The sequence below is a fragment of the Manis javanica genome, chromosome 2 (assembly GCF_040802235.1).
Source record: "Manis javanica isolate MJ-LG chromosome 2, MJ_LKY, whole genome shotgun sequence".
Classification (NCBI taxonomy): Eukaryota; Metazoa; Chordata; class Mammalia; order Pholidota; family Manidae; genus Manis; species Manis javanica.
The window spans coordinates 65,773,647-65,800,201 of NC_133157.1; the positions used below are offsets into that span (position 1 = coordinate 65,773,647).

The window sequence follows — 26,555 nt, forward strand, 5'->3', positions numbered from 1 at the left end:
AATTTGACCAGAATGATGTTTACATTCAAAATTCATGTTCTTTCTACACTGTGAGGTTTCCTTTCCTATTACTGAACTTCATTTATAACTATAAAAGCCACTAGAAGCATGGCACACGATGTTTTTCCCACCATAACAAAAGATTTTGCCATCATTTGTGCCTTCTCCAACTCACCCAGAAGGTGAATTACTGGTTAACAGAATTCTCTTAAGAGTCAATCTGCTAGTTGTTAAGTTCTGCTGGTTTGGGGTAGGGGTCTTCCTGAATGTTATGGGTAGAGTTATTTACCCCCAGGTCCCCTGCCAAATTAGGTCCATGGAATGGGATCTTGAGATAGTAGGATCTTAAAAGAAGTAATCAAGTTAAAGGGAGATCATTAGGATGGGTCCTTATATTATTGAAAAAAGAAGAGGAAATTTGGACACAGAACCGTAAGTGGAGAGAAGGCGATGTGAAGAGACAGAGAGAGAAGACAGCCTTCAACAAGCCAAGGAGAGATTCTGGGACATATCTTCCCTCCCAACATTTTGATTTTGGACTTCTGGCCCCCAGAACTGGGAGACAATACATTTCTGTTGTTTCAGCCACCCAGTGTGTGGTACTTTGTACCAACAGCCCTAGCAATCTAACACACTGAGGTTCTTAGGGAACTCCAGGTGGGCAAGAAAAGTTCTAAGGATGCTTATTGAGACCAGGGGATTTTTTGTGTGCTGTGACTACATGTCCTAGCGTTCAAAAGTCCAAAACAATAAGAAAGACAAGAGATACCTTGTAAATCCATCCCTTCTTCTGAGTCACTAGTTCAGGCTTTCTGTGCCCTCTGTGAAACTCCCTCTCTGATGGGGGCACTGATCACTCTAGCTGGGGTCTATCTCCAGGGAGCTCTGTTGCTTCTGCCCCGGCCAAGATCAGGTGAAGTGTCACCACAATTCATCTGCGCTTGTTCACCAACTTAATTATGCCGGTTATACTTGTTATTTTAATGCCTTAATCTAATTAAGTAACACATATACTGATGAACTATGGGTGTGGGAAGAAAAAAGAGTTGTTTCTATGAAAACCAAGCCGAATGCTTGGGTGAGACATTATGAAAGTGAATTGCTATAAAGATTTCTGTTGCATTAGGTAAGGCAAAGGCCACTGTAAAAGGCTAGAGGCAAATAAGTTGTAACAATCCAGTAGGATTCTGCTCCACATTGTTGAGCAAGGATCTTGAAGTGCTCACTCTGCTTCCCAGAAGTCAAAACTGAAAATCATGGGCAGTGCATTATGGGTGGTTGAATTGGTGTTGAATTGTAATCAGTGAACCCAAATTCATAGAGAAGGCTGTGGCCCTATATCAAATAAATGCACATGTATATATTTCAAAGTGAAATAAAATGTTTATGATATGTCTAATTTTGAGATACTTTGACTAGTCCTATTACAATGGATTAAAAGTCTTCCACTGTGCACAGAACCAAAGAGAAAGGGGTCTTTGCTGTCAACATATAGATGAGGAAAGTGAACAAAGATGCATGGCTTGTGCAATGTCCCAGGGGGAAGCTGAGACCAGAAGTGAGGTGGTCTCTTTGTCTATCCTACACGGGGCTCCTTCCTCCAGCTTACCACCCACCCAGTGGGGCTACTCACTTGCTGTTCCCATCTCGAATAATTAACAACACAACTACTCCTGAATCACCTGTAAGTTTTTAAATGTATAAAAACTCAATACAAAATATTTAAAATTTAAATATATATTTCATATAAATCTATCATTAAGTAAAAATACTATAATTATGTAAATATACTTATATTAAAGGTACAACTTTAACATGTAAGATATTTAAATACATAGTGGCGCTATAAAATATGTAGTTGCCTAAATGGGATCCCCTGGCACCATGACAGTGATCAGATAACCACAATAATATTTCAGGTGTGTCCCTTCTTGGGCTGTCACCCCAGTCTGCCATGAAGGAGCATGAAGGAGGCGGGTGCGGCATCTTGGATGGCTGACTCATCCATTCCGTGACGGCTCGGGCCGAAGCCCACTCCGGCCATTTGCAGTTACCTCGTCCTTCTGGATGACTCCGATCCTGGTCTTGATGTAGGGGAAGGCGTGCATGGTGGTCAGCACCGTGTTCCGCCGGTACTGGTCGCGCAGCTCTCCCCGGGGCCGCCCCTCCAGGGTGAAGGGGGTGGTATACATGAACCTCCGCAGATTGAAATTCTTCTCGAAGTAGGTTACCCTGTCTTTCATCTCATACTCATCAAAGTAGGGCTCCACAAAAGTTATTTGTATGTAGGCCTGTGGGGGGAAAGACAGGGGAAGGAAGAGATGAGCTCTTACACAAACCGCCTCCCAGGCTGCCGCACCACCTCCAAGTGCGCCAAAGCTGAGAACACCAGGACTTCCGCCATCAGCCTACCGTCCTTTCAACCTCCAGGGAGGAAAGGGACTTCGACAGAAGAGTGCCAGTGTGAAGTCAGGTCCACAGCCACCCCTCCTAGCAGAGCTAAGTGATCCAACTGATACATGAAAGTTACAACCTGCACTTCAGAAGACACAAGCTTCCCTTTTCAGAACAACCAAGACCACTAAACACTTATTTAGAATGGCCAAACTAAAAAAACTGACAGTACCAAGTATTGACAAGGATGGAGTGAAGCTGGGACTTTCAAAAATCCATGGTGGGAATGCAAAGTGGTACAGCTATGTTATGAAATAGGTTGGTAGTTTCTTATACAGTTAAATTAGACTGACTATATGACCCAGAAATCCCAGTCAGATATGTGTATTCAAGAGAAATGAGAACTTATGTTCACACATAAACCTATATGCAAATGTCTATAAAAGAATTGTTCATAATGAAAACTAGAAACAACCCAAATGTCCCTCAAGTGGGGAATAGATGAACAGTGGTACATCCACATAATAGAATATTACTCAGAAATAAAAAGGGAAAAACAACTACAACATGGATGAATCTCAAATGCAGTGTGCTAAGTGAAAGAAGCCAGAGTCATAAGGCTATCGGATTATATTTACATGCTTTTCTGGAAAAGGCAAAATTACAGAGATGGATTATAGATCTGTGACTGTTAGGGGCTAAAAACAGGGGGAGGGAATGACTACAAAGGGGCACAGGGACATATTTTGGGATGATAGAACTCTTCTAAATCTTGATTGTGTGGCAGTTACATGTATCTGTCAAAATTCACAGAACTAAACATGAAAAATGTGAATTTAACTGCATATACCTCATTTAAAAATGCATATACACACATGCATGCATACAAACACACTATAAAGAAGAGCACTTATTAAGAAAGAAGGTCTCTTAAAAAAAAAGAATGACAATGACCACAGATCCGCCGAAATGGACGGGTGAGGTCACTGACCTCAGACCATAAATCACTATTCAGTATGTTGAAATCTGGCTTAATTCTGGGCTCAGATTCTCATTTAAAACTCTCATAACCTACCTTGGGCATTTTAAAAGAGGGGGAAAAGAGTACCCTGTGTCAATGAGGTTACTGGTGACTCTCCATGGCATGTGCTGTGCACAGATCTTTGTGGGTACACAGCCAATCCTATCTTACAAGGACCTCAAGCATTTCTGTCTGAAGCTTAGCTCAGCTCTTAACAACAGTTATTACTTCAAGCCTAGACTGGGAATGTGTCTGAAATGAGCAAGCCTTCTGAAATATGTCCAAAAACAAACTCTTAAATTTGGCCAATTCTTCCCTACTTGCATCATCTTAATATCCTGGAGGACAGGACTGAGAGAAGTTTGGACACTTCATTTTACAGGCTTGCCAGATGGCAACTTCTCTGTCTCCCATCCCTTCATAATACCTTGAACTTGCATTATTTCTAGCAGCTTAGAAGGGTATCTCATGAACTTACCTGTTTATGGGGTGGTCTCAGCAGGAAGACATCACCTTGTGGTACAATAAAGAATATATCTAGTCTTTGTCCTAATTTCATGGCATAGAGCTTCCAAAACCCTTGGAATTTCTGGAGTGACAGGAGTGTCCTTGTTATTCTAATGAGGCTAGTAGATCACCCATGCATAGTGGGTCCTTAGCTTCAGGATGGGGTCACCAAAAAGGCAATCATGTGATTAGAGGGTTGGGACTTTGGGCCAGCCTGACCTCCAGGGAGGGAAGGGGGCTGGAGACTGAGTTCAATAATGTGGCTGATGATTTAATATATCATGCATACCTGGATTGTTTATGCTCTGGACCCTGAGGTTTGGTGGAGCTTCCTGGGAGGTGAACATACTGACCTGCCAAGAAAGGAACATGCCTGGATGCCACAAGGAGAGGTCAAAGGGGCTCTGGCTTCCTCTCCAGGCTTTGCCCTATGGGTACTCTTTATCATAAAAGTATAATCATCACTACAGCAGTTCTCTGAGTTCTGAGTCATTCTAGTGAATTACCTAAGCTGAGGGATGCCACTGGATCCCCCAGAATTGTAGCCATGTGGTTAGAAGGGCTGGTGTCTGAAATGAGGGCAGTCTTGGGGAGGACTGAGTCTGTAACTTGTAGAGTGTGACACTAACCCCAGTGTGTGTGTGTGTGTGTGTGTGTGTGTGTGTGTGTGTGTAAGTCAGATTGTACTGCAGCACAGCCAGCGGGGAGTGAGAGAGAATACATCCTCAAATGAAACAGTGAGGAAAGAGAAGTCTAGGCCCTTCCCACGACCTCTCAACAGCACAGTCACCCCTGCACTGGACTGGAAGGAGTATCTGCTGCAGCCTAAAGAAGGGTGCTACCAAATGCTATCAGTGAAACTTCTGCATCTTTTTAACCTGTTTTAAATTGAGAGTTTAAAGTTTTTATATAAAGGCAGTGAAGAGCAGTGATTAAGAGAATGGGTTTGAGGAGGACAGACCCCAAGCTTTGACGGTTTCATGATTTTGGACAATACATAACCTTTCTCTAAATCAGTTTTCTCATCTGTAAAATAGGAATAACATTTCTTTTGAAGGGCTCTTGGAGGATGACATGAAATGATGTATGTAAAAGGCCTAATATAATGCACACAGCTGGTACTCAATAAATAGTACCTCCTATTATGATTCCTATCTTTGAGTATGGTTTCTTTAAGAGCTAACCGAAGAGTAGCTGAAACCTAGACAAAAAAGTTTGGCTGCATTTAAATGACTTGGAGAGCCCAGACAGAGGAGGTCATTTTATGTTCTCGAAGTGGAACAAAGGAAATCTGGGCCTGATGGTTATTTTTCCAAACTTCCTCATACCTTGTTAGGATCCAGCTTGGATTTGTCCACAGGAGCAGAGTCTTTTATCACTTCCACAAATTCTGCACCAAAACATTGACTGTAAAATCCCTAGGCAAGAAGGACAGATTGTAAAGATTGTTTTAATATAATGCAACTATTTGTCTTTCAGAAGTGATATAAATTTGGAATGAGTGTAAGAATGAATTTGCTCATTTATTACTGAAATTCCCTCTGAGCAAATGAGGCAAGTTCAGCATTCCCTGAGACAAAAATAAGAATATAAGGAAGTCCAGCCTTGCACACTGATCTACATTTCCCTATAATATGTCTGCTTGACCTCTAATGCAACCAGTATCATCATATTTCCTGATTTCCAGGGGTACAGCACTATTTACTTCTTGCCTTTTGTATCCAAGGAACTTGGAGGTCACCAGGAGTACCATAATGTGACAAACCACAGTGCATAAGAAGACAAAATACATGCTTCTAGTCCTAAGTTGGGGAAACATATTAGGGAACCAGTGGCCTGAGTTCAATTGCTAGTTCTCCTTCTCATGAGCTGAATAACTTTGGGAAGTCACCCAACCACTCCAGGCCGTAGCTTCTTGAGTCAAGTAAGGATTGAAGTCTCTTGTTTTATTTGGCATGGATGGATAGTATAAGGAGCTATTTGGCAACAAAAGTATTTTAAGTTTTACAGCCATGAAAGGGTATAAATTCAAAGCTGTAGCAAGAAAGCATAAAGAGTGAATCTCTAGTTAATTGCTATCAGCAGTTCAGAGGATTCCAGTTATTTAACCTGAGAGGATTTTGTTTTGCAGCTACACTTTGACTCTGCTCCTGCGTTCTTGGCACTTGGCCCTTTCAATGTCTGCTTTTCTTACTTTTCTCTAGGCTGTTTCTCTTTTTCTTCAGCCTTTCCTCCAGGAACACACTGCTCTTTTCTGCTATGTTACAGATCAAATGGAAGTAGCAGGTTGGTGTTGGGGCTGCTGGCCCATGGGATGGGACACTGATTCTGATTCACCTTGGATCAGAAGGAAGAGTTCATCGTGCCATGGCCCATGATGTGACTACAATGAGCATCTCTGTGTCAGAAGTGGGATGTTTTGTCCAGGGACACCAAAAGGATGGACAAAGCATTTTCGAGGGGTAATTCAGTAACTTGGCCAGATTACTTCAAAGTCAAGGTCATAGTCTTCAAGCTGAAAAACTATTACTAAAATTTGGAAAGTGTCGTAAGAAAGCACATGACATTGACTGACTTTTGGATAGTCATGAAAATAAATATTCACCATATAAATGTACAAACTTTCACAAGCATACATGGAATCTTAGTGGAAAACCATCCAAATTTTTATGATCTTCACTTTACTTCTATGATCTTTATTTCATGATCTCACTTAATACCTTTATATTATAAATGCAACATGGAAAATTTATATACAGATCAATGGTGAATCTGTAATGCCTTTTTTTTAATGGCCCACTCTAATGTGTTTTTTGTAAAGTCTATAATGCCAAGCACGAAATCATTTTTCTTACCTCTAGTCTATGAGAGATCTCAGGAAGCTTGGTAATTGCAGGCTCTTTGTAAACAAATTCCTGCTCATCTAAATCCCCAAATTTGGATCCGTAAAAACCAACTCGGAAGTAGGTTCCAAACATCCTCTTATAACCCTGATGAACAAAATGAGAAAACCTCTCCTTAGTGGTGTATTTCATGAGGATCTGTTGGGTTACAAAGGGCAGGGGTCTTTTATTGTTGTGCTATAAAATATTTTATTCCTGTGGCTAATAAAAACTGAAATCAGTCCTTTAAAAAAATTCAGTGTTCGTGGAATAAACTTTGGAAACAGTTACAAAAGAAATCCTATAAAGATTTCTAGGACTTCATCTAAGTGAATTTAAAAGGTTCTCACACTGTAAAGTAATTCAAGCCACCTTTTTTACATTGAATTCTGGTCCTCTGTCTATTCCCAGCCCTTGTCTTTTGGTAGGTGAGAGCTACAACAATGATGTGCTCAAGGTATGTCACTCTCTAGAGAGGAAGAAGGGCTAAGAACCTCTGGGACAGTCACCTGCTACCAGGTTACAGGGTCTGTTGGCCAGCATCCCCAGCTACCTTGCTAATGATGTTGTCAAAGGCCTTCTGCAGCTTATCGTGAGTGGATGTCAGCTTCCGGAAGTCTCGGTGTGCTTCTAGGATGGGGATGACCAGCTTATAGACCTCGTTAACTGTCTCGTACAATCCTCCCTTGGAAAGAGGAGAAGAGAATCAAGAGAATTTAATCCACTGGAAACCTAAGAAACTTCTTATGCACTGAAGAATGGATTAATTATTGGCCCCACAATATTTTCAGAACAGGAGTGATGTCTGAGCTACTTTGGGATGTTAGATGGTCCTGTATAATGTTAAGAGGGGGAAAAAGGTCTTCATGGAATAAAAACAGGACAGGAGATTGGCAGTAGAGACTAAGAACAATTCAGAAAGGCAGCTTTAGTGTATTTAAATGTCATCAGGAGTCCTTCTGCAGTCAGACGTTCAATGCACACCTGAAAGGAGTTAGTAGGATTGTAACTACTAGTTCATTTTCTTGGACTATAGGGAAAATAGATGTATACTGGACTTGGTCTGAATTCTGAAATGGAAACTAGTTTAAAAAAGAAGAGAGAGAAGATAGTTAAAACAGCAAAATACATACAAGTTGTAAGGTGGAAACACGGAAAAGTAAAATAGTAAGAAAAACAAGAATAAAACAAAATTGGATCAGCTAAATACAGTGAAGTATCAAGTATTTACTTGGATTAAAATGGGGGGAGGAAGAGATTGTTACAGTGAAAGTGGACAAGAGACTTTCTCCCCTGCCTTGGATTTCTCTGACTTAATCTATACATTTTTTGTCTTATTAGGAGTGTTTGGGCCCAGATCAGGTTAATGAGGGGCGCCTCAGTGGTTTCCGCTCCCACATTCCGATGAGCTGGTGCTGATCCAACACCACAGAGGATAACTCAGTTGCTGGATAGGAAGACGCTGTCCCTTTAGTCCTTCCCTCTCCTCCCAGTGGCTCCGCCCCCAACAGCTTTCTCCAGGGGAGGGAACGAGAGGGGGTGGGAACAAGCCTCTACGTTTACGGTGTGCGCCTGGGCAAGCCATTCCACCTTTTTGTGGCTTAGCCTCCACCCTCATTAATGGAAAAACCCTGTGAAACCGCTGCCCAGGCAATGAGCACCAGCTACTGCAGAGATGAAAGGCCTTCTCTCCTCCCTCAGGGAGCTTATGCAATCGGCACACAGTCACGGCCCGTCCCCCGCGCGGCGCACCCCTGCCGGTCATCTGAAGCAGGGCTGCCGCAGCTGTTCAGTCCCCGCAGAACACCGGGAGCGCAGCCCAGACGCGGAGGCCCTGGGCCCGGCACTGACCGTGCTGAAGAGCTCAGCCGCCTGCTCCAGCAGGCCCACCAGGCCGCTCTCGGTGAAGTAGCGGCCGGAGCACACCCCGTCCTCATCGGGCGACAAGGTGTCGTCGGAGACTGCGGACTCCTCCAGCACGTTGGAGGAAACGTTCTGAAAGAGAGCACAGCGTGAGCATGAGCCCAGAGAGTAGGGGGCCCAGGCTCACAAAAGGCACTAACCCAAAATGTAGGGATGAGGAAGCCCAGGTCACACAGGGTCTGTAACCACACCCAGAAGGGCCTCTGGCCGCCGGGTGCACTGAGCAACCAGGCTTCAACACCGACACTTTTCTTTTTAACCACGAGGAAATAATATAAAGGACACTTACCTCAGTGTAACAGCAGCTAGTTACTTTAGTGAAATGACCCTAAGGAATAACCAGATGGGGTCATGGTTTTAAAAGGCAAAGGCCAACTAACATTTAACTAGGCTCCTTGTTTCCCCACTGAGTGAACCTCTTGAGTACTGGCTGGGGACTTGAAGTTCTGGTGAACAGCCCTAATATTACATGACAACAGTAAGTGAGAATGTCTTCTTTGTGGACATTTTTATGGTGATTCAGCAGCTACTGTTTTCTCCCCCAAACATTTTGTTCCTCTCTCCACACTTTCCTTTACATAAATGGTATTAAAGTTTAAAGTCTCTAGCAGAGAATGAAGTGAGCAGGCCCAGTGCCTGGTGAACCAGAGGAGAAACCCAGGGCACAGAGTTTAGGGAGGCACTCACTCTCAGAGTCCTGTAAGTGGTGACCCTGAGCTTGACCATGAGAATGCAGGCTTCCTTAAATTCTGTGCCTTATGCACCTCATTTGCCCTTCACAGCTCTGGCCCTGGCAGTGACTCTCATAGTCATGACAGGTCAAAAGTCAGCTTCTTCAACCTGTCTCACAGCTGTGTTAGAAGTGCATATGGTGCAAAAAAGAAATAGGGAACTTTCCTAGCTTTGGGATTGCAAACAGGTAGCAAACACAGCACTCCTTCCATTCCTGCACTCATGGCAGGCATAACTAACCAACTAAGCCTTTTGCCTGAGGCTTAGATATAGTCTCAAAATTCTTTTCAGTACAGTACTCAAGTCAGCCACTCTCAGTTGACCAGAGATGGCTTGTGAAGTAAAATCTGTCTACCACCTGGCTGGCTAGCAAGATGAAGTGAATCAACCTTAGCAATCAAGGAAGAGAGTTGTCACAGTCCTTTATTTTGTCAACCAATATTGTAATGTAGTTTTAGGAATATAGGATGCTCTCTTATGGCCAGTCTTTCTTCCAAACCTGGTCTTTCTATTAAGAAGTTTCTGATTGGACATAACAGAAGGTCTAAGAGATGCAGTTGAAAGAATCTAATAACCTGAGAAATGAGTACTACTAGAATTGTGTGCAGTTTTCTACATATAGGGGAACAGATTTGAAGTTATGTAGCCTTATTAGCTGTAGACAGAGAACAAATATTTTAGGCAGCCTTTCCTGGCTTTAGAATATCCATATCTAACATTTGTGGAATAAATATTGCACTCTAGGGCATAGAATTTCAATGATCTCAGTTCCTTGGAATTCAGAGGCCTCCAAGATATTTTCCTTGTAAAGATTTATCTCTAGTTCAGAATTCTTTTTCAAAAATTCATTTTTACTGGAGTAGAACAAGGTTGAAAACTAAAGCACAGAGCTTTTAAAAAATCAACATTGGACATATGTTGTTAATGCTGTCCAGAATTCCTTCATCCTTCTACAGAAAGCCTCCTGGGGAACCATCCATATCTCCAGGTGTGAACCTCACTTCTGGCCCAGCCAGTCAGAGCCTTCCAAATCTCTGGCCATTATGAGTGGTTCAGAGATGAGCACATGACCCCATCAGAATCAATAAGATGGAGACTTTCTCTGCAACTGCTAGAAATGAGGCATCTCTCTGTTCTCCTGGACTTGAATCTGGGAATATGTAAACCTAAGTATTTCTCAAGGAGTATGGGAAGTCTGTGAAGAATGAAGCCAATGTAGCAGAATGCAGACAGGAAGTGGTGAGAACACTGAGGTCTGATGACATTGTTTGGACCTCTAGCTCCAGTTTGGCAGGTGCTGCTCCAGGCTTGCCTCCCTCATGCAAGCTGACGAATTCCATTTTTACCTTAGGTCGGTCTGGTTAGGTATTCTGTTATTTGCAAGCATACATTTCCAAAAAGATGTGGTATGTCTCATTTCAGAGAACAGAGAATTGGCTCATAAGCATGAACATAATTTGGCTGCTCTTCTGTGGCTGAGGATACTTAATTCTCCATGCTCTGCGCATCACGAGGACCTCACACTTCATGGCTTCTTCTGCTTTCCCCTTTATCATCCTTCTGAGCTTCCCAGCATCCCCAGAATGGGTCTCCTTATACATATTCCTGGCATCTTATACCTCTTTGTTACAGCATTTATTACGACTGTAATTGAGTAAGGAATGGAATAATTAGTAATATGATGTCACTCTCCCTAGCTAGAATGTAAAGTTCATGAGGACAGAATAAGTGTTCAATAAATATCACCTAAAAGAATGATTGAATGGATAAATATACATGAAGAAATAGAGCAATATGCCCCCATATTGAGACAGTGTAGAGTTTTTCTGTTAATGCTAGAATGACCATTCCATCTTACCTTGGCTTGACATATTCTAAGCAAATCAGTTGAATTTTAGGTGAAAGTGGAATTGCCAGACTTACTCAACAATGGAAGTCAACAGTGAAATGCCATTCATATTTAAGTGGTAAATATCAAGTAAAACATAGTAATTGGGAAAAAGGCATAAAGAATTATAATAGCTCAGTTCAACAAGAGGATGATACAATTCAGCATTCAATGATCAACCTCAAGATCTTCTCGGAATTGAAGGGGCAGTTATAACATTTATTCTTGATAATATCAAATGGCCAAAATAAATTTGGTGAAAGAAGCAGATATATCTAAAACTATTTTTGTGCCTTTCTTCATTTTTATGTGATTCAGAATCAGATGTGACATTTTTGTACTTTTTGGATAAGAATTTCATTTTTGGTTCTATAACAAATATTTCTGAGTTGAGAATAAACTTTATTTGCTGAGCATGAAATGACAGAATGTTATTGTCACTGAAGACCGTAAGAAAGGAGAAGTTAGCAGCATGAGGCAATACCCAGCTTGGCAAGTGGACAGTGGTCTAGGAAATCAGAAGCTCCTGGCTCTCCCAGCAACTGTTTCAGTGCCTTATTCTCTAAGCCTGGGAAAGCTACTTTGAATTGTCTTCTCTCTCTGGCTCATACAGAGACACAAAAATTGTGCTGAAGAATAAGGAGAACAAAGCCTTTTATAACATCAGTCATGTAAATCCAAGCAAGAATAAAACAAACCCTTATAAATGATTCTTGGAGTCTGACTTGAAAAGCACTTGATCACTTTATTGTTCATGGTTTCAGGATGGTTATTTCTGCAGATTACGTACCTTTAAAAGAAGTATTCATAAAACTTTTGTTTTCTCTAAAGACCGTATTAAACTATTCAGCAAAAATAGTCCAAGGGGCCACTGACTGTCCTAACCTGAGTCAGTTTTCAAGCCTGGCAGACAGTTTCCCCTTTGCTAGCTATGGATAATATTCAGTTTATCTGAAGAATTGATTCAATCCTTTTTCTCCCCTTTCCAGGTCATTTTGGTTCTTTCTTGACCTTGGGTTAAACTGTAGGATACTACAAAGTTGGGGAGTGTAACCAAAGGAATGGGCCCAGAGGTAAATCATTTCTCCAATGTTTGGACAGCACTTTCATGGTTGTCTGTATACTGTGCCAACCACACGTCCTTGAGAAAGTGTTTAAATAACCTTAGAAAAATTACTCTCTCAGTTTCTTTACCTATGAAGTGAGAGTAGTAATACCTTCGCCATCTGCCTGCCTTGCTGCCTGATGGGGAGGGTCAAATGAAATCATGGGTGTAAAAGTGGTAATGTCTAAAGTGCCTACCGACTCTACATTTATTGTAAGCAACAAAGAAAAAAACCACCAAGATGGTAAAGCAATTAGAAGAGGCCAGTATAATACACTAAAGCAGGTTTGTTCAACCTTGGCACTACTGACGTTTGGGGCCCAATGGTTCTTGGTGGTGGGAGCTGCCCTATGCATTCTAGAACTCTCAGCAGCATCCCTGGCTTATAGCTACTAGATACCAGTAGCACCTACCTCCCGTCTCCACAACAACCAAAATTGTCTCCAGGTATTGTCAAGAGCCTTCTGGGGCTGGGAGCAAAACTGCCTCCAGCTGGGAACCACCACTCTAAAGGCAAAGCCGAACTTGCCCCACCTGAAAGCTGACGCTGCCCACGGGCAGGTAGCTGTGGTCCTCCAGCATGCTCAGATACTCAGCCACCAAGGCAGCAGCGTGCACCAGGCACATGGCGGCCTCCGTGTAGCACTTTTTCTTGGTGTGTTTCTCTGCCATGTTCTGGAGCCAGGTCAACCGCAGATCAGGAGATGTCTGGTAACTCTTGGCAATTCTGAAGACAGATTGAATAGGTTTCAAAGATGACTGATTAAAGACACTTTTTCTATAGTATCTGGGCCCTTTTTTTTCCAAGAGTTTTTTTTCTCTCAAAGAATTTTCGTACATGTTCAGAAAGATGAGAGGAAAGGCAAACATTTATCAGTCCAGCTGTTTTTATTCCATATCTAAGGTGTGCTGAGCCCTAAGAAATAACAGCCTGTAGCAAAGTTTTATGGGAGAATAGAAGACCTGATGAAATGAAGTCTATTTTAAGGGATCTGTAGCAATTTTCTTCCTTTTTTTTCCTTTCTCTCAAAATAATAACAGAGGATAAATATACTTCTTGTCTTGTAACATCACATCAGAACGATTGTGCCTCTGTAGGTAGTTTCTCCTGAACAAGGACTGTAAAATTTTAAACTGCAAAGTAACATATGATTTCTAAATAAAACTGTGCATGTGTATAATATAGTTGGAAAAAAATATAGAAAACAATTTGTGTAACAGTTGATAGCTCATTTCTCTCATCCTATGGAAATAGAAGATAGTGTTATTAACTAGATATCCCACTTTAAATTAGGGAGAATCTTTCTGAAAACTTGTAGGTGAATTGGCTGACTGAATTAGTTTCTAGCAATTTCTATGTAGTTTTGGATGTCATCCAAAACAGTGCACCCACATGGCCTGTTATAATTACATTAATAAGGATGCCACAGTGACAAACTCTAGACCGTCAAGTTACAGCCTTTTGATTTTATCAGGAAAGGTTACCTGTACATGAGATCCATAAGCATCTCAGGATCTTCCTGAAATTCCCTCATTTTCACTGTGTCATATAAGATGCTATTCAGATTGCACAGAAGTTCCTCCACCTGCAAAAAGCATACATCCCTAAACAATCTTGGCTTTGTAATCATGGTAATGAGTCAGGACTGGATCTGAAGTGCAAGGGGCGGCCACAGACAGGCTTCTGGGAGAGAGCAGATGTCACAGATGCAGGAGAGCCCAGACTGGATCCTCTGTGGCCTTCATCTTTGCAGGTGTCGGTGGGGTGAGTTGGCCCATGGGATCCATGAATTGGCCCTGAATCCTTGTATTATATGCCTTCTCCAATACATTTTTCTTTAAGTTAGTTTGAACTAATTTCAGTTATTTGCAGCCTGAAAAGCCCAAAACTGCATCCTGGGACATGAGGGGTTTCTGTACCAAATAGCAGGCAGCTTTGGACCTTAGCCTAGGTTCCATATAATATATATGTAATATGTAAAATAGCATATTATACATGTTACAGTATAATATTTATATATTTCTCTATATAATATATAACTATATACTATTATATTATACTACATATAATTATAGTGTGTATGTGTATACACACATACACACACACACACATACACATATACATACACAGGTTAATCACTGGCTGAGCCCAAACCCATGCATGAGCAAGGCGTGCCCCTAGTTTACCTGGATCGGGAAAGGAGTGGTCTGCATGGCTGTGTCCTCTTCTGCATAGGCCAAAATGGTCCTCAAGGATCTTCTCAGGTGCTCCTCATTGAAGTCTGGTGCTTTGCCCACCAAAGATGCCAGAGACATGGTTACTTGCATCTTTACTCTCGCAAAGTTCTGTATCAGGAAAAAGAAAAGATGCAACAAATAAGAGGCATTCGGCTGGTAGATAATTGAAAGCAGTAGAGTCAGACACCAAAACCTCTCCAGTATTTCTTTAACCTAGTCTCAGTCCTCTTCCCTCAATGAAATGTGAGCTATACTTTGCACAAGATTCTTATTGTTGTTTAAATGGTTTAAATGGATATTGTTCTGACACAAATCTGTCAGCTCCCTTTAAATTTTCATTAAGGACTGGGCCTCCTCCATGCCATAAGCCTGTAAGATTCCTACAAAGTTGGGTTCCAAGATTTGTGCCTTCTTCCTGTTGGGACTTTATTTAAACTGCAAAAAGGAACAGGATCTTTGTGGCCAGAATTCTGGAGATTTTGCGTTCTGGGTAGGCAGTGACTTTCTGCCCTTGGAAGGCCCCATGGAAGAGTATGGCTATCCTAAGAGCCCCTGGGGAATGTCCTAAAGGTTTTTAAATAGTCATGCCTATTATATTCTGAGCATTATGCCTTTCTTCCATGGGCCAATATTTATCTTAATATCACTTGAGCATGCTCATTAATATGACCATAAGTGTAAATTCCAGAAGAACATACCCAAATCTCAACAAATTAAGCAAAGATTGACTATTCCACGACAAAGCAAATCTCCAAAGGTTGCTCAAAGTTTTGACTAAAACCCAGATGCAGATGATCCTGATTATTTCAAATTCTCTACCATAGGTTATTCTGGTACCAGTCAATCAGAATTTGGATACAGGACAAACTCTTCTGAATTCTTAACCTGCCTATTGTACATTTTTTCCCCACAGATGACAACTTTTAATGTGCTTATAATCATTCATTTTACAATGAAACAGGAGGATGGAAACCACTGCAGCTATCAGTCTTGATAGCCACTTTGGGATGCAAATTCAAGCAAGAGCTGCTATCTATCTACATACTCAATTTTTCCTTCACACAGGACAAAAGTAAATCGCAATTCTACAAACTGTTCCTCAACCAATGTTTTGCACTGGCTTTCTCTACTGATAATGGGTCAGCCGGCTGGTCAAAGCTCTTACACTGGTGGCTCCAAAGCTGAACCTCATGAGGAGATAGAGGGTGGCACAGGCTTGGCTCCGGGTGACATCCATGCTGCTGCTGCAGTGGTGAAGCACTCGCTGACACAGGTCTGCACACTGCTCCACCTCCTCCTCAAACAGCAAGTCGCCAAACTAGGAGAGACACAAGGGACCATTAGGCATTGCTTGGCACTTCCATAAGCTTTCTAGACTGGATGCCTTCTGAAATATGCAAATATCTGCTTGTACAAGCAGAAACCCAGGAGAGTTAATGCATTTCTCCATAATAATAATGAGCTATTTGAGTCAGAAGATGAACCAAAGTAATGGAGATCAGGTGTCATTGTGAACTGCACAAAGACTGCTCAGGGCTGCATAATTAACTGAATTGTTAGCCGGGCTGCATTCACTGACAAAGTCACAACTGAAGGAATTATCCTGAGTTTAGTGCGTTCCCTGGAAATTGCTGGTGACTAAGAAAGAGGAAATGATCTTGATGGGGGAGAGCAGAGGATTTCTACTTTCTAAATGTAAAACATTGCATATGGAAGGCACCGAGGTTTTCAGTAAAGGGGAAGAAAGTAACCTGCCTTAGAACATTTTACCTGAGGAAAATCCATGTTATTCAACCTATGAGAACTTTGTTTCTGAACTGTCTATCGTTTTATGATGTGACATTTTGTAAGACTTACTAATGGGAGTCATGTACAGGATTTAAGTCTCACTCAGATGCAATATAAAGAAAAAGAGTAGAGGGTAAGGCTGCTCCTCTGACTTTTGCTCATGTCTCCAGTGAGTGGCCATTTCAATCTAGTTCAGCCCACATTTCCAGTGTCACAGCCCATTTTTCCTCTCGATGGTGACATCTCAAAGAGCCAGAGCATCTACTTTCTTCCTAGGGAGACTTAGGACCTTCACCTCGATGTCAATTAATACAGTCCTCTGTAGTTTTGGTATACCTGAAGGGAGATGTGTGAAGCTAGATGAGAACCTAACTCTTAATTAAGAGTAAGAAAGCATCATCCCATGCTTACCTTGGCAATTAGAGCACGGAGTGTCGCAAAGCAGTGAGTCAGGTAGGTGGTGCTCTGGTCACAGCTCAGAGAATTCACCAGGACCCTTAGAACACCTCCCAACAGGCTGTCTTTACAGTCCAGAGCAGAGCTGGCCTGGGGGAATGGAAGCACAGCATCACTGAATCCCTGCGCTGCACCCTTGGACTAGGGGTGAGGACACAAGTAGATGCTTTCGACGATTAGCAGAGTGATGCTGATGTCCCATCTCTCTCAGCCTAAGACCTTAAGGGCTTGGAAAGCCACCATACATGTCATCCACATCATGAAAGCAGAGGACCTATCTCCATATGACTTCATTCCCGAGCTCCCGGTTGGTTTGGGAGTTATGCCTAATTCTGGGCTGCTGAATTAAGTTATAAGGCACACCTCCCTGCATCCTGGGAAACAGCTTTTGGAGTGTTCTTTCTTTGTATAAAACAACTTTCTTTGTGGGCTGCAAACCACAATTGTGGGCTTCTCAGGACAATAGGGGCTGCTTAGTGGCAGCAGTGTTTCTACGTAGGAGCTGATTTATCAGCTACAGCAAGATGAACACCACCAAACATAAGTTTCAGCCCTTACTTTAAGAATTGCAAAAACATGTTGAGGACTGCAGTTAAATACACAGCACTCACAACAGCATTGTGTAAAGATACAATCAATAGGATTCCAAGTATTTATGATATCAAAGATACCACATCCTTTTTTGTCTTGAATTTTATACAACAATTACTTTAATTTTAGACTACTTAAAAGTTGGACAACTAAAGTCCCACTGTGTTTGAACAATGTTTCTTCTTCTAGCCCTAAAAAGCAACACTGGATCTTCCCTAATAAGTGATTTCTCTCTGCAACATGTAGGACCTCATTTTTCTGGTTAACTAAAATGCCATCATCACCTAAACTTCTTGGAAATTTTTTTCAAACTTCACTTAGAAGATGAAATTAGTATGGTAAACTGTACTGTAAAGTTCACAGTCACACTTCACTGCTCTATGTCTGGGATGCCACATTCATGGTACAAATGACCTTCCTTCACCAATTTGTGTCCAAAGTAAACATTGTTAATCAGACTTTGCTCTCTTTTAATCTTGTCCAGTCATAATCTTAGCTCCCAGACCAGACATCAACCATAATTCAACTGGAGTGGATGCATCAAGGAAAAACCTAGTTATCATCCCTACTCTGGATATTCAACTCTAAGCCCACTATCCACCTTACATACTGGGTACACACTCATGCAGATTTAACTGTGAGAGTCAGCCTATCAAGCACCTAACTCTTTCCAGATGAGCAGCCAGTCAAAGATGCTAGAAGAGTATTCATTATTTCTGGAATTTTTAAGGTGGACATTATTGTAAATAGTAAGCTTCCCAACTTCATTTAAAAGAAAAGGCATTTGGGTATCACATTTATTTCAACAATATTCTGGAAATAATTCCTTATTAAGTTTCAGTAAATATATTCATGTTGAATAGATCAGGTGTATGTTGTCCTCACCTGGATTATGTTTTCCTGCATATCCAGAATGATTAAATTTGCTTCTGTAGCCAGATTGCCACTGATCAAGGCTTCTTGATCTAACTCTGCCTTTGTTCTAAGAAATAAAAAAGAGGTCAAGTTGAAGCGCGTATCAAACCTGGTCATTTCCAATGAAGGCAATCTGTGCGCTGAGACATAAGAAATCTTTTGAGCAGTCATCTTGAAACAAAGCACCTAGCTACAGATATCTAAGGAGTGTAGGGTGCTTTCTGCAATTAGTGCCTGGTTAAAAAGGCACTAATTGTCTTGGTAAAGTCTACAGGCCATCCTCAGTTCCCTATTATGAATAACGATGACAATTACAGAAATAACAAAATGGACAGACAAGTAATTATTGGTTGCTGCCAACAGTGAGGCCAGCTAATGGGATTGCTGCATAAAGCCTCAGGACCATTCCTGCATTTCATGCATGAAAATCATCTCTAGATCTGAGCCAAGGAAAGCCTGTACAACAAGCTGGAGGGAGTGGGAATGGGTGTGATGTGAACTTGGCAAACAGCAGTACTGCTGGATTAGGAGAGGGTGATGCTTCAGAACCCGGTCAGGGAAGAGTCAGTCTCTTGATTTCCGAAAGACTGACTGCCTGGAGGGTGCTGTCAAGGGTGGGCTTTTAGTCCTCTTCTAATGGCAAGCAAGGATGCAGTCCTCGGGGGCAGGTCATCTAATACCTGCTGGACAGTCCTGGTTATCACCAGTAGAGAATGAGAAATGGCCCTGTGCCGCTTCTTTGTTAGGGTTCATTTTAAGGAATTAGAGCATTTTTATGCATTAGTTTATCCATGCTCATAAAATCCAGGTCAAGTTGGAAAGATATTTTGTGTCATCTTAATTTAGTGGCCAGGCAAGGGAAATGTAAAGAACTGACTTTCCCAATGTGCACCAGTGGCCAAAATGTTGCCACAGGGTTGGGGGCAGCATGATGTCAGCTCAAAAGTCTTGGCTTAGGATCACCATTTGGCTGTCCCTGAACCTCTGTCACCCAGCAATGGGGGCATTGCCATTGTTTATGAACCATTGAAAGCTCAGAATACACATTTGCCTGGGCTTAGTTGCTTTCACACTTAGCATACGCTCTCTGGTCCCAAGCTGCTCTACATTTTTTTTCATTCTCCAAGTGATACTATTTAGGTAAAAAGAGTAAAACATAACAGCTACTTTTAAAAACTTCAGTGGTTGGTTCAAAGGAGGCCCAATGATATATGTCACTTTCTTTTTTGTGGAAGGCACACTAACAGAAGTGAAAAGAAATAGGTGAAATTAACTTTAATATATTTTATCTCACCCCATCAAAAAATGTTAACATATAACCACTATAAAAATTACTAATGAGATATTCTATATTCTTTTATTTGTGCCAAGTCTTCAAAATCTGGCATTTTCACTTAATGTTATTGTGGCTACTGTATTGCACAGTGTAGATCTAGAGTGACCTAATCAGCTGGGGGTTTTTTCAATATTTTTAAATTGTGGTCAAATACACATAAAATTTACCATCTTAACCATTTTTAAGTGGACAGTTCAGTGGTATTATATTGCTGTTATAACCATTACCATGGATCTGGTTTTTTAAAAGCCTGCCAGCTATTCCTTAAAAAAAAAAAGTGGTTCTCAAATTTGACTGCACAATGGAATCACCTAGGAAGCTTTACCAAATACTGATTTCTCTTGGAGATTCCAAATTAATTGGCCTGAGGTACATCTGGGCACTGGAAGCTGGAAAAGCTTCCCCAGTGATTCTGACATACAGCCCAGGTTGAAAATTACTGCTCTATAAGACATACAAAAAAAAAAAAAAGAAAAAAAGAAATACAGCCAAAAGAATTACAAAGAGACCTGAAAGAAAGAGATGAAAGATACCACTATTATAATTACAAAAGTTTTCCAAACAGTTAAATTGAGCAGGTACAATTTACTATGGTTTCTCATCACCTCTAAAGATTGCAGAGGTGAATCATGAGCTCTGACAAGGAGCAGACCCCCATACTCCTCATGGCTGAGAGCTGACCTAGACAGAATTGGTAGACCTGGCATGGAATGGCTCAATATTGTGTTATTTCTGCAAGCAAAAAGGAAAGGTTTCCCAAAGCATCAGTTTACACAGCCTGGAAAAAACATGTCTTGTTAGGCTCTTGCTTTAATCTCATAGAGTAGATGGACTAATGGCCTTAACAGTTCTGTAGCACACAGCTACGTGCACATTTCTCTCTCCTCCCCTCCCCTGTCCTCTCCCTGCCTCCCTGCCTCCCTCCTTCCTTCTTTTTCCTCTTTCCCTCTCTTTCCCTTTCTTTCCCTCTCCCTCCTTCCTTCCTTCCTTCTTTCTTCCTCATTGCCTCAACTACAACGTACAAACCCTCAGAATCAAATATTTAAAAAACTTAATTCAGGGAAATTAGAGCAAGAATAACATACCCCCCCAAAATAGATATTATTAAATAGACCAACAACTGGGCTTTCGAAGTAACATCTATAAAAAAAATGTGTTTATCTCCTTAATGTTTTAAAGTAAATTTAACTCCCCCAAATCCCACAAGTGAACTAGAATGATTTATCCTTGTGGCCACAGCAAAGACAGTAACTTGTATTTACTTACAAACAGCACTGGTACTGAAGCCTGCTCCACCCCCACGATGGGTCTTCGTACACCAGGGAGATACGCTACCTATGTCCTGTCAAGTGTGTGTGGGGTGATGGTGTCTTCAACCATACAGTGTTTGCTTAGTGAACCCTGAGATTCATTAAGATGTCTGCTGCTAAGAGGAACAGCAGACATGTATTCAACATATTTAGTATTATGTCCTCATACATTCAATTTATTATATATATGTATCTCATATATTGTTATCCAAGCAAGATTTTTCTTTCATTTTTTAGGAATTTTTTTCCTGATAATAATATATATCACAATACATATCCATTGTAGGAAATATTGCAAAGCATGAAGAAGAAAATATCAATTACCTCAATACCCAAAGCAACCCACCCAAAGAGAAACCCACCCACTGGTAATATCTTGGTAAATTTCCTTACAGTCTTAAAAATGGATTTGCTGTGTAGTTAGAGATTTAAGATTCTACCCTAAAATCAAGTGTAGGTCCTGTTTTATATTTTTCATATAACATTATCATAAGTATTTTCCATGTCATTACAATGGTTTCAAAACATTTTAATAGCAACCAAATATTTCATTGCATAGTTCTCTATTCTTGAGCATTTAGTGTTTCCATTTAAAAAAATTTTAAGTAATGCTGGTGTAAATATCTCTGACTATATATCTTTGTACACATTTACAGAATGGAAATATGGATTTGGATTATGTGGTCTTATGTACCCTGTCCTGCCCCCCTCAGCAGCTTTTGTTAAGCTATCTGAGATTGCTAAATATTAGTTTTCTTTAAATGCTTATCAGTGTGATAAAATTTTAAGAGCTGGAAATCATAACTCCTTATAACTTTGATTATTCTGAGTCTCTGGATGAACTGAATTTATACAGATAATGATGTTTCATTTTCTTAGTCTTGGAAGGATGTAGTTGTTTCAGTAATACAAGTAGCCTGGGAAAAATGGTTTTGGACTTGGGGTAAAAGTAGCATAAAGTTGCAGAGTGACTCACTTATCTAGCTTCTCATTAGCTTGCCGCCAATGTGTCTGCTCTTTCCTCCATCTCAAATTTTCATTTAGGCCTGGAAATCGGTCATTTCCTAGGAGTTAAGAAATGCACGAGAGGAATTTGATTAGTATGAAACCCTCCAAGATAACCAAGAGTTCTTTAACAAGCTCAGCTGTGAGGACTCAGCACCGTCCTACAGCTCATCAGACCCGTGGGAGAGCTGGTGGGAAACATGGCCCTGCCGATGTCGGGTTGGCCTGCTCTTTGACTGACAGACTAGCCTCTCTGGAGTGTCGGTGAGCACATTTCTCAAGAACAGGGGGTTGCAGTGAATCTCTGGTTCTCACTGAATAATTGAGGAGAGTGTGGGTGTTGAATGAGGGTACCCAACCACCACTGAAAAATCTGCCTCCAAGTTCCTAGCCATTGTGTCCCATTGTGTAAATAAGCTGTCATTCTATAACTTTGGACATAGTGACTAGACAGAGGAAACCTGGGCACTTTCCCTATTCCACAGCAATGAGCGCAGCCTCTTTGAAACCTTTGCTCAGGAGGATTGGTCCACCCCGACAACGCCCTGAATGCTGTGGTGAAATGACCTTGGAACCATAACTACCCAGTGTCCTGACTGTGCTTCATAGACTAGCCAGATGTCTTATGGTGTGGCTTCAGCCTTGAGGGAGACACCACTCCATCTCATCCTTTGACTCACTTTCTTGGATGTGATCTTGACCACTGACAAGTTTTCAAACAGAAGGTGCCATCTGGCTCATTTCCAGGGTGCCTGTGATCTTAGGAAAGCAGCTTTCCTGGGGAGGCACAGGGCTAACATTCCATATGTCCTGTGCAGATTCCCAAAAATTGTTTGTCTCTATTACTGTGACATCTTAAGAAAGTGATGGTGTCTACGTGTTGTGAGGATGTTCCTTCTCAAAGCAGGTGCAGGGAAGGGCCAGTCTCACACACCTGGAGCTCGGCAGCGCCGCATCATCTCCCCTCTGGCTCCTTCCCCGCGGAGCAAAGCCTCCTCCAGCCTGGCCTTGACATCCCTTGACTTCTGCAGGACTTGGGTACTGACTTTGTCAGAGGTCTGCTTTCCCTGGACAGGACAGAGGCAGAAGGATGTTTAGTCTGGTGAGATCTCTCTCCATGGGGAAAAATCCTCAAAACTGAGCACTCCATGGAGACAGCAGCCAGAGGGGACATGTGCCACACAGACATGTTCTGGGGTATCTTATGGCTGAAGTCCTATGAGTGAGAGTGGGGTTCTCTCTGCAAAAGGCAGAGGTCCTTTCCCTGTGGAATTACCATACCTAGAATGCAAGTAGTTTATGGATTTTATTACAGAAGTAGGACAAATTAATGTCTCCATTACCTAACAAAGGGGAATAGTAACCAAACAGGACAACACTTGGGAGATAAGAGCTGGTATAAAGCTGAGCCACCTCACACTTACCTTGTACTCAAAACATGAGACACAGATGAAAAGAAGATCTAAAATCCTGTTTAGCTGCATTGATGGCAGGTCAGCAATCCACTTTCTAATGAGGCTCTGATCAGCATTTTTCATGATCCAGAGGAAGCAAATCATGAGGTTTCGGGTTGTGTCGGCATTCAGCATGTTGTACTGTTTGTAGGGCTGGAAGGAGGTGGATTGGGAGACGGATGCAGGAGAAGTTGAGCAACAGAAGCACTGAGAGCTTGAGGTATACTCTGCTGAATCTTAGCACGCAGTAACTGTACTCCTCCTCAGCTGGGGAGCCACTTCCAGGAACTCGGCCTTTCCTGGGCAGGGCACACAAAGCTCTTTCCTTTGACTTGGGCTGCTTGGCAAAGGGGCTTGCCTGGGGCAGTATTTCAGCCACATAACTGCGAGCACCCTCTCTGGTCCAGGTGGTCTGCTGTACCCGGGGTCAGTGATACAAAAGGGCTTTGATACTGTCAAGATCAGCAAGCATTTCTCCTTCAAGCTGGACCCTGGAGGGCTGGTTGGACTTGTAGCAGAGAACTAGCCTGGCTGCATTATTACACTTTGTCACAGAGACCAGAGTAAAATAAAGGGTCATGAGGTGCTCAGCAAATTAGTAAAATTCATAATGTAGTGGAGTCCTCGGTAATAAGATTTGAACCGCAGTCTATGTTTTCCTGGGGGTGGGGAGTGCAGCTCAGGCTATTTGATTTAATACTTTGGCCACAAGTGTTCATTTTAGAGTGCTGAGCACACTTTCTGTTACTAATCACATCAACACGAAGAACAGTATGTGGCTGCACCCTTGGTTCATGTGGAGTAGCTAGTATCTGATGGAATGTAGTAGTGAAATTTCAATGAGGTTATTTGTAAGTATGTGAGTGAAATGCTGGTTCTGGACAGGAAGGATAGGGCTCATGAAGTTAGTTTAATTTTCCTGAGTATGATAACAAGAAGATATGAAATCTTTAGACATTTTGTTAACAGGAAATACCTTCCAATAGGTGAACTTTGGGCATTTGGGCATTTGCCCTTAGAGGCAAATAACAGTATAAAAGTCATATGCCACCTCAAGCAGCTTATTTTGGTAAGATGGATATTAGAAAGGTGGAAGAAGTCATCAATCACAATATTTATCAAACTGTAGATTGGATGATATCAATTCTCAGATGTCTTTTCTCTTTCTTATATCTCTGCTCTCCAATCCTCCCTGGGGTGTTCTGGGGTGGGGGCTTCGAGAAAAGAGAATAAGGTCATCCAGCAAAGATGAGTTACGTCTAGATGTCACCTTCCCAGGAGAGATGTGAGTTGAGTTCTCTGCAGATACACACCCTACACTGAAATGCAAAGTTAAATTAAGCTGGAGGGTGCAGTATGATCTTGACAAAGGAAAAGTCAGAGCTCTTCAAAGAACAGAGATGGATACCATCTCAAGTAAATCAGATGCTGGTTCTCAGGAGAGCTCCTCTTTAAGTTTCCAGAGTCTGTGCAAAAGGACAGAGTCAAACAATTCTGCTTAGACTGCCTGGAGTCTTAGAAAAGCTGAAGTCTTTTGCATAAGGAACACTAATCCCAAGCAACTGACCCCTTCAATCTTCTTTTAGAGGCATACACAGTATGAATAATAATAAACAGCTCAAGCTTACCACCTGAAGGATGATGGGAGGTTTTGCAATGATCTCTGATTTCATAAGTTCATCTCTTTCCTGGTTTTCTGAACTTTGAGCTCAGGCACTATTGAGATGCTTGATTTTGATTTGAAGATCTCTTGCTGTGGCCAGATCCCTGTCTGACTATAGGTCACTTTACCTGCGTCATTTCCCTTCTCAACTGCTAGCCCTATGATGATTCCTTCCAGCATTGAGCTAGCCTGCTCTACTCAGGGTTCTGGTAGATGAAAGAGACCATAGGAAGGCAAAAAATGAAGAACTGAAATGTGTACTAACATACCAAGGAAGACAGCATTGTTCCACTTGTCTTCAGACTGAACTGATTCCCAGCTATGGCCAGTGCTACACTCTGGTTAATAGCACTGTTCCCATCTTGTTCGTCATCCAAGCCATTGGCACGATTTTTTCCACTACGGGCATCAGCAGCTGCAATTAAAACATCGTTGGTCTTACCATCGATCCAGCAATCATGCACCTTGGGATTTCCTCAAACAAGTTGAAAATTTATTTTCCCATAAAAAATCTACATGTATATGATCATAGCAGCTTTATGCATAATTGCCCAAAACTTTGAAGCAACCAAGATGTCCTTTAATAGGTGAATGGATAAATAAACTGTGGCACATCCAGATAATGGAATATGATTCAGCTAAAAAGAAATGAGTTAACAAGCTATGAAAAGATTTGGAGGACCCTTAAATGCATACTACTAAGCAAAAGAAAAGGCTATATACATTGTATGATTCCAACTATATGATACTCTGAAAAAGATAAAACTATGGAGACAGGAAAAAATTCAATGGTTGCAGGGGTTAGGGAGAGAGAGGGATGAGTAGGCAGAGCAAAGAGGAATTTTAGGGCAGCAAACTACAGTATATGATACTGTAATGACAGATACATATCCCATAGAATGTATGACCCCAAGAGTGACCCCTAATGTAGACCATGGACTCTGTGTAACTGTGATGTGGCAGTGTGGGCTTATCAGTTGTAACCAATGTACTATTCTAGTGGAGATGTTGATAATGGGGGAGGCTATGCATGTGCAGGGGCGGGAGGTATATAGAAAAATCTCTGTACCTTGTGCTCAATTTTGCTATGAACCTTAAACTGATTAAAAAAATAAAGTCTTTAAAAAAATTTTGGTGATATCAAGCCAAAAATGGTGTTTCTGTATGTCCCCTACCCAGTGCTCAATGAGGAACCGATAGTTAGTAGTCACTAAAATCAGCACAGTAATTTTAAAACCTGATTTTTAGCATTACTTATCTGGCACCATCTACAGGAAAAAGCAGGAAGGCTAGTACAAGGGATAAAATGTCCAGCATTTGGGCTAGATTTTAATTTTAAGCTAAAAT

General features: G+C 41.5%; 1 protein-coding gene across 6 annotated transcripts in view; it reads right to left on the reverse strand.

The window, feature by feature from the left end:
• DOCK8 (dedicator of cytokinesis 8) overlaps positions 1-26,555 on the reverse strand; it is a 223,181-nt gene that overhangs the window by 21,609 nt on the left and 175,017 nt on the right. For all 6 annotated transcript variants that reach the window (XM_073228617.1, XM_036991205.2, XM_073228616.1 and 3 more), the window contains 15 exons: positions 25,478-25,623; positions 23,516-23,698; positions 23,026-23,158; positions 22,063-22,150; positions 18,411-18,507; positions 16,890-17,024; positions 15,856-16,008; positions 14,640-14,798; positions 13,938-14,038; positions 12,987-13,179; positions 8,656-8,799; positions 7,358-7,489; positions 6,778-6,912; positions 5,251-5,340; positions 2,055-2,291 (listed from right to left, as the gene is read on the reverse strand). In XM_073228617.1, coding sequence (XP_073084718.1) covers positions 2,055-2,291; positions 5,251-5,340; positions 6,778-6,912; positions 7,358-7,489; positions 8,656-8,799; positions 12,987-13,179; positions 13,938-14,038; positions 14,640-14,798; positions 15,856-16,008; positions 16,890-17,024; positions 18,411-18,507; positions 22,063-22,150; positions 23,026-23,158; positions 23,516-23,698; positions 25,478-25,623 — 2,126 coding nt within the window. The remainder of the gene's footprint in view (positions 1-2,054; positions 2,292-5,250; positions 5,341-6,777; positions 6,913-7,357; positions 7,490-8,655; positions 8,800-12,986; positions 13,180-13,937; positions 14,039-14,639; positions 14,799-15,855; positions 16,009-16,889; positions 17,025-18,410; positions 18,508-22,062; positions 22,151-23,025; positions 23,159-23,515; positions 23,699-25,477; positions 25,624-26,555) is intronic.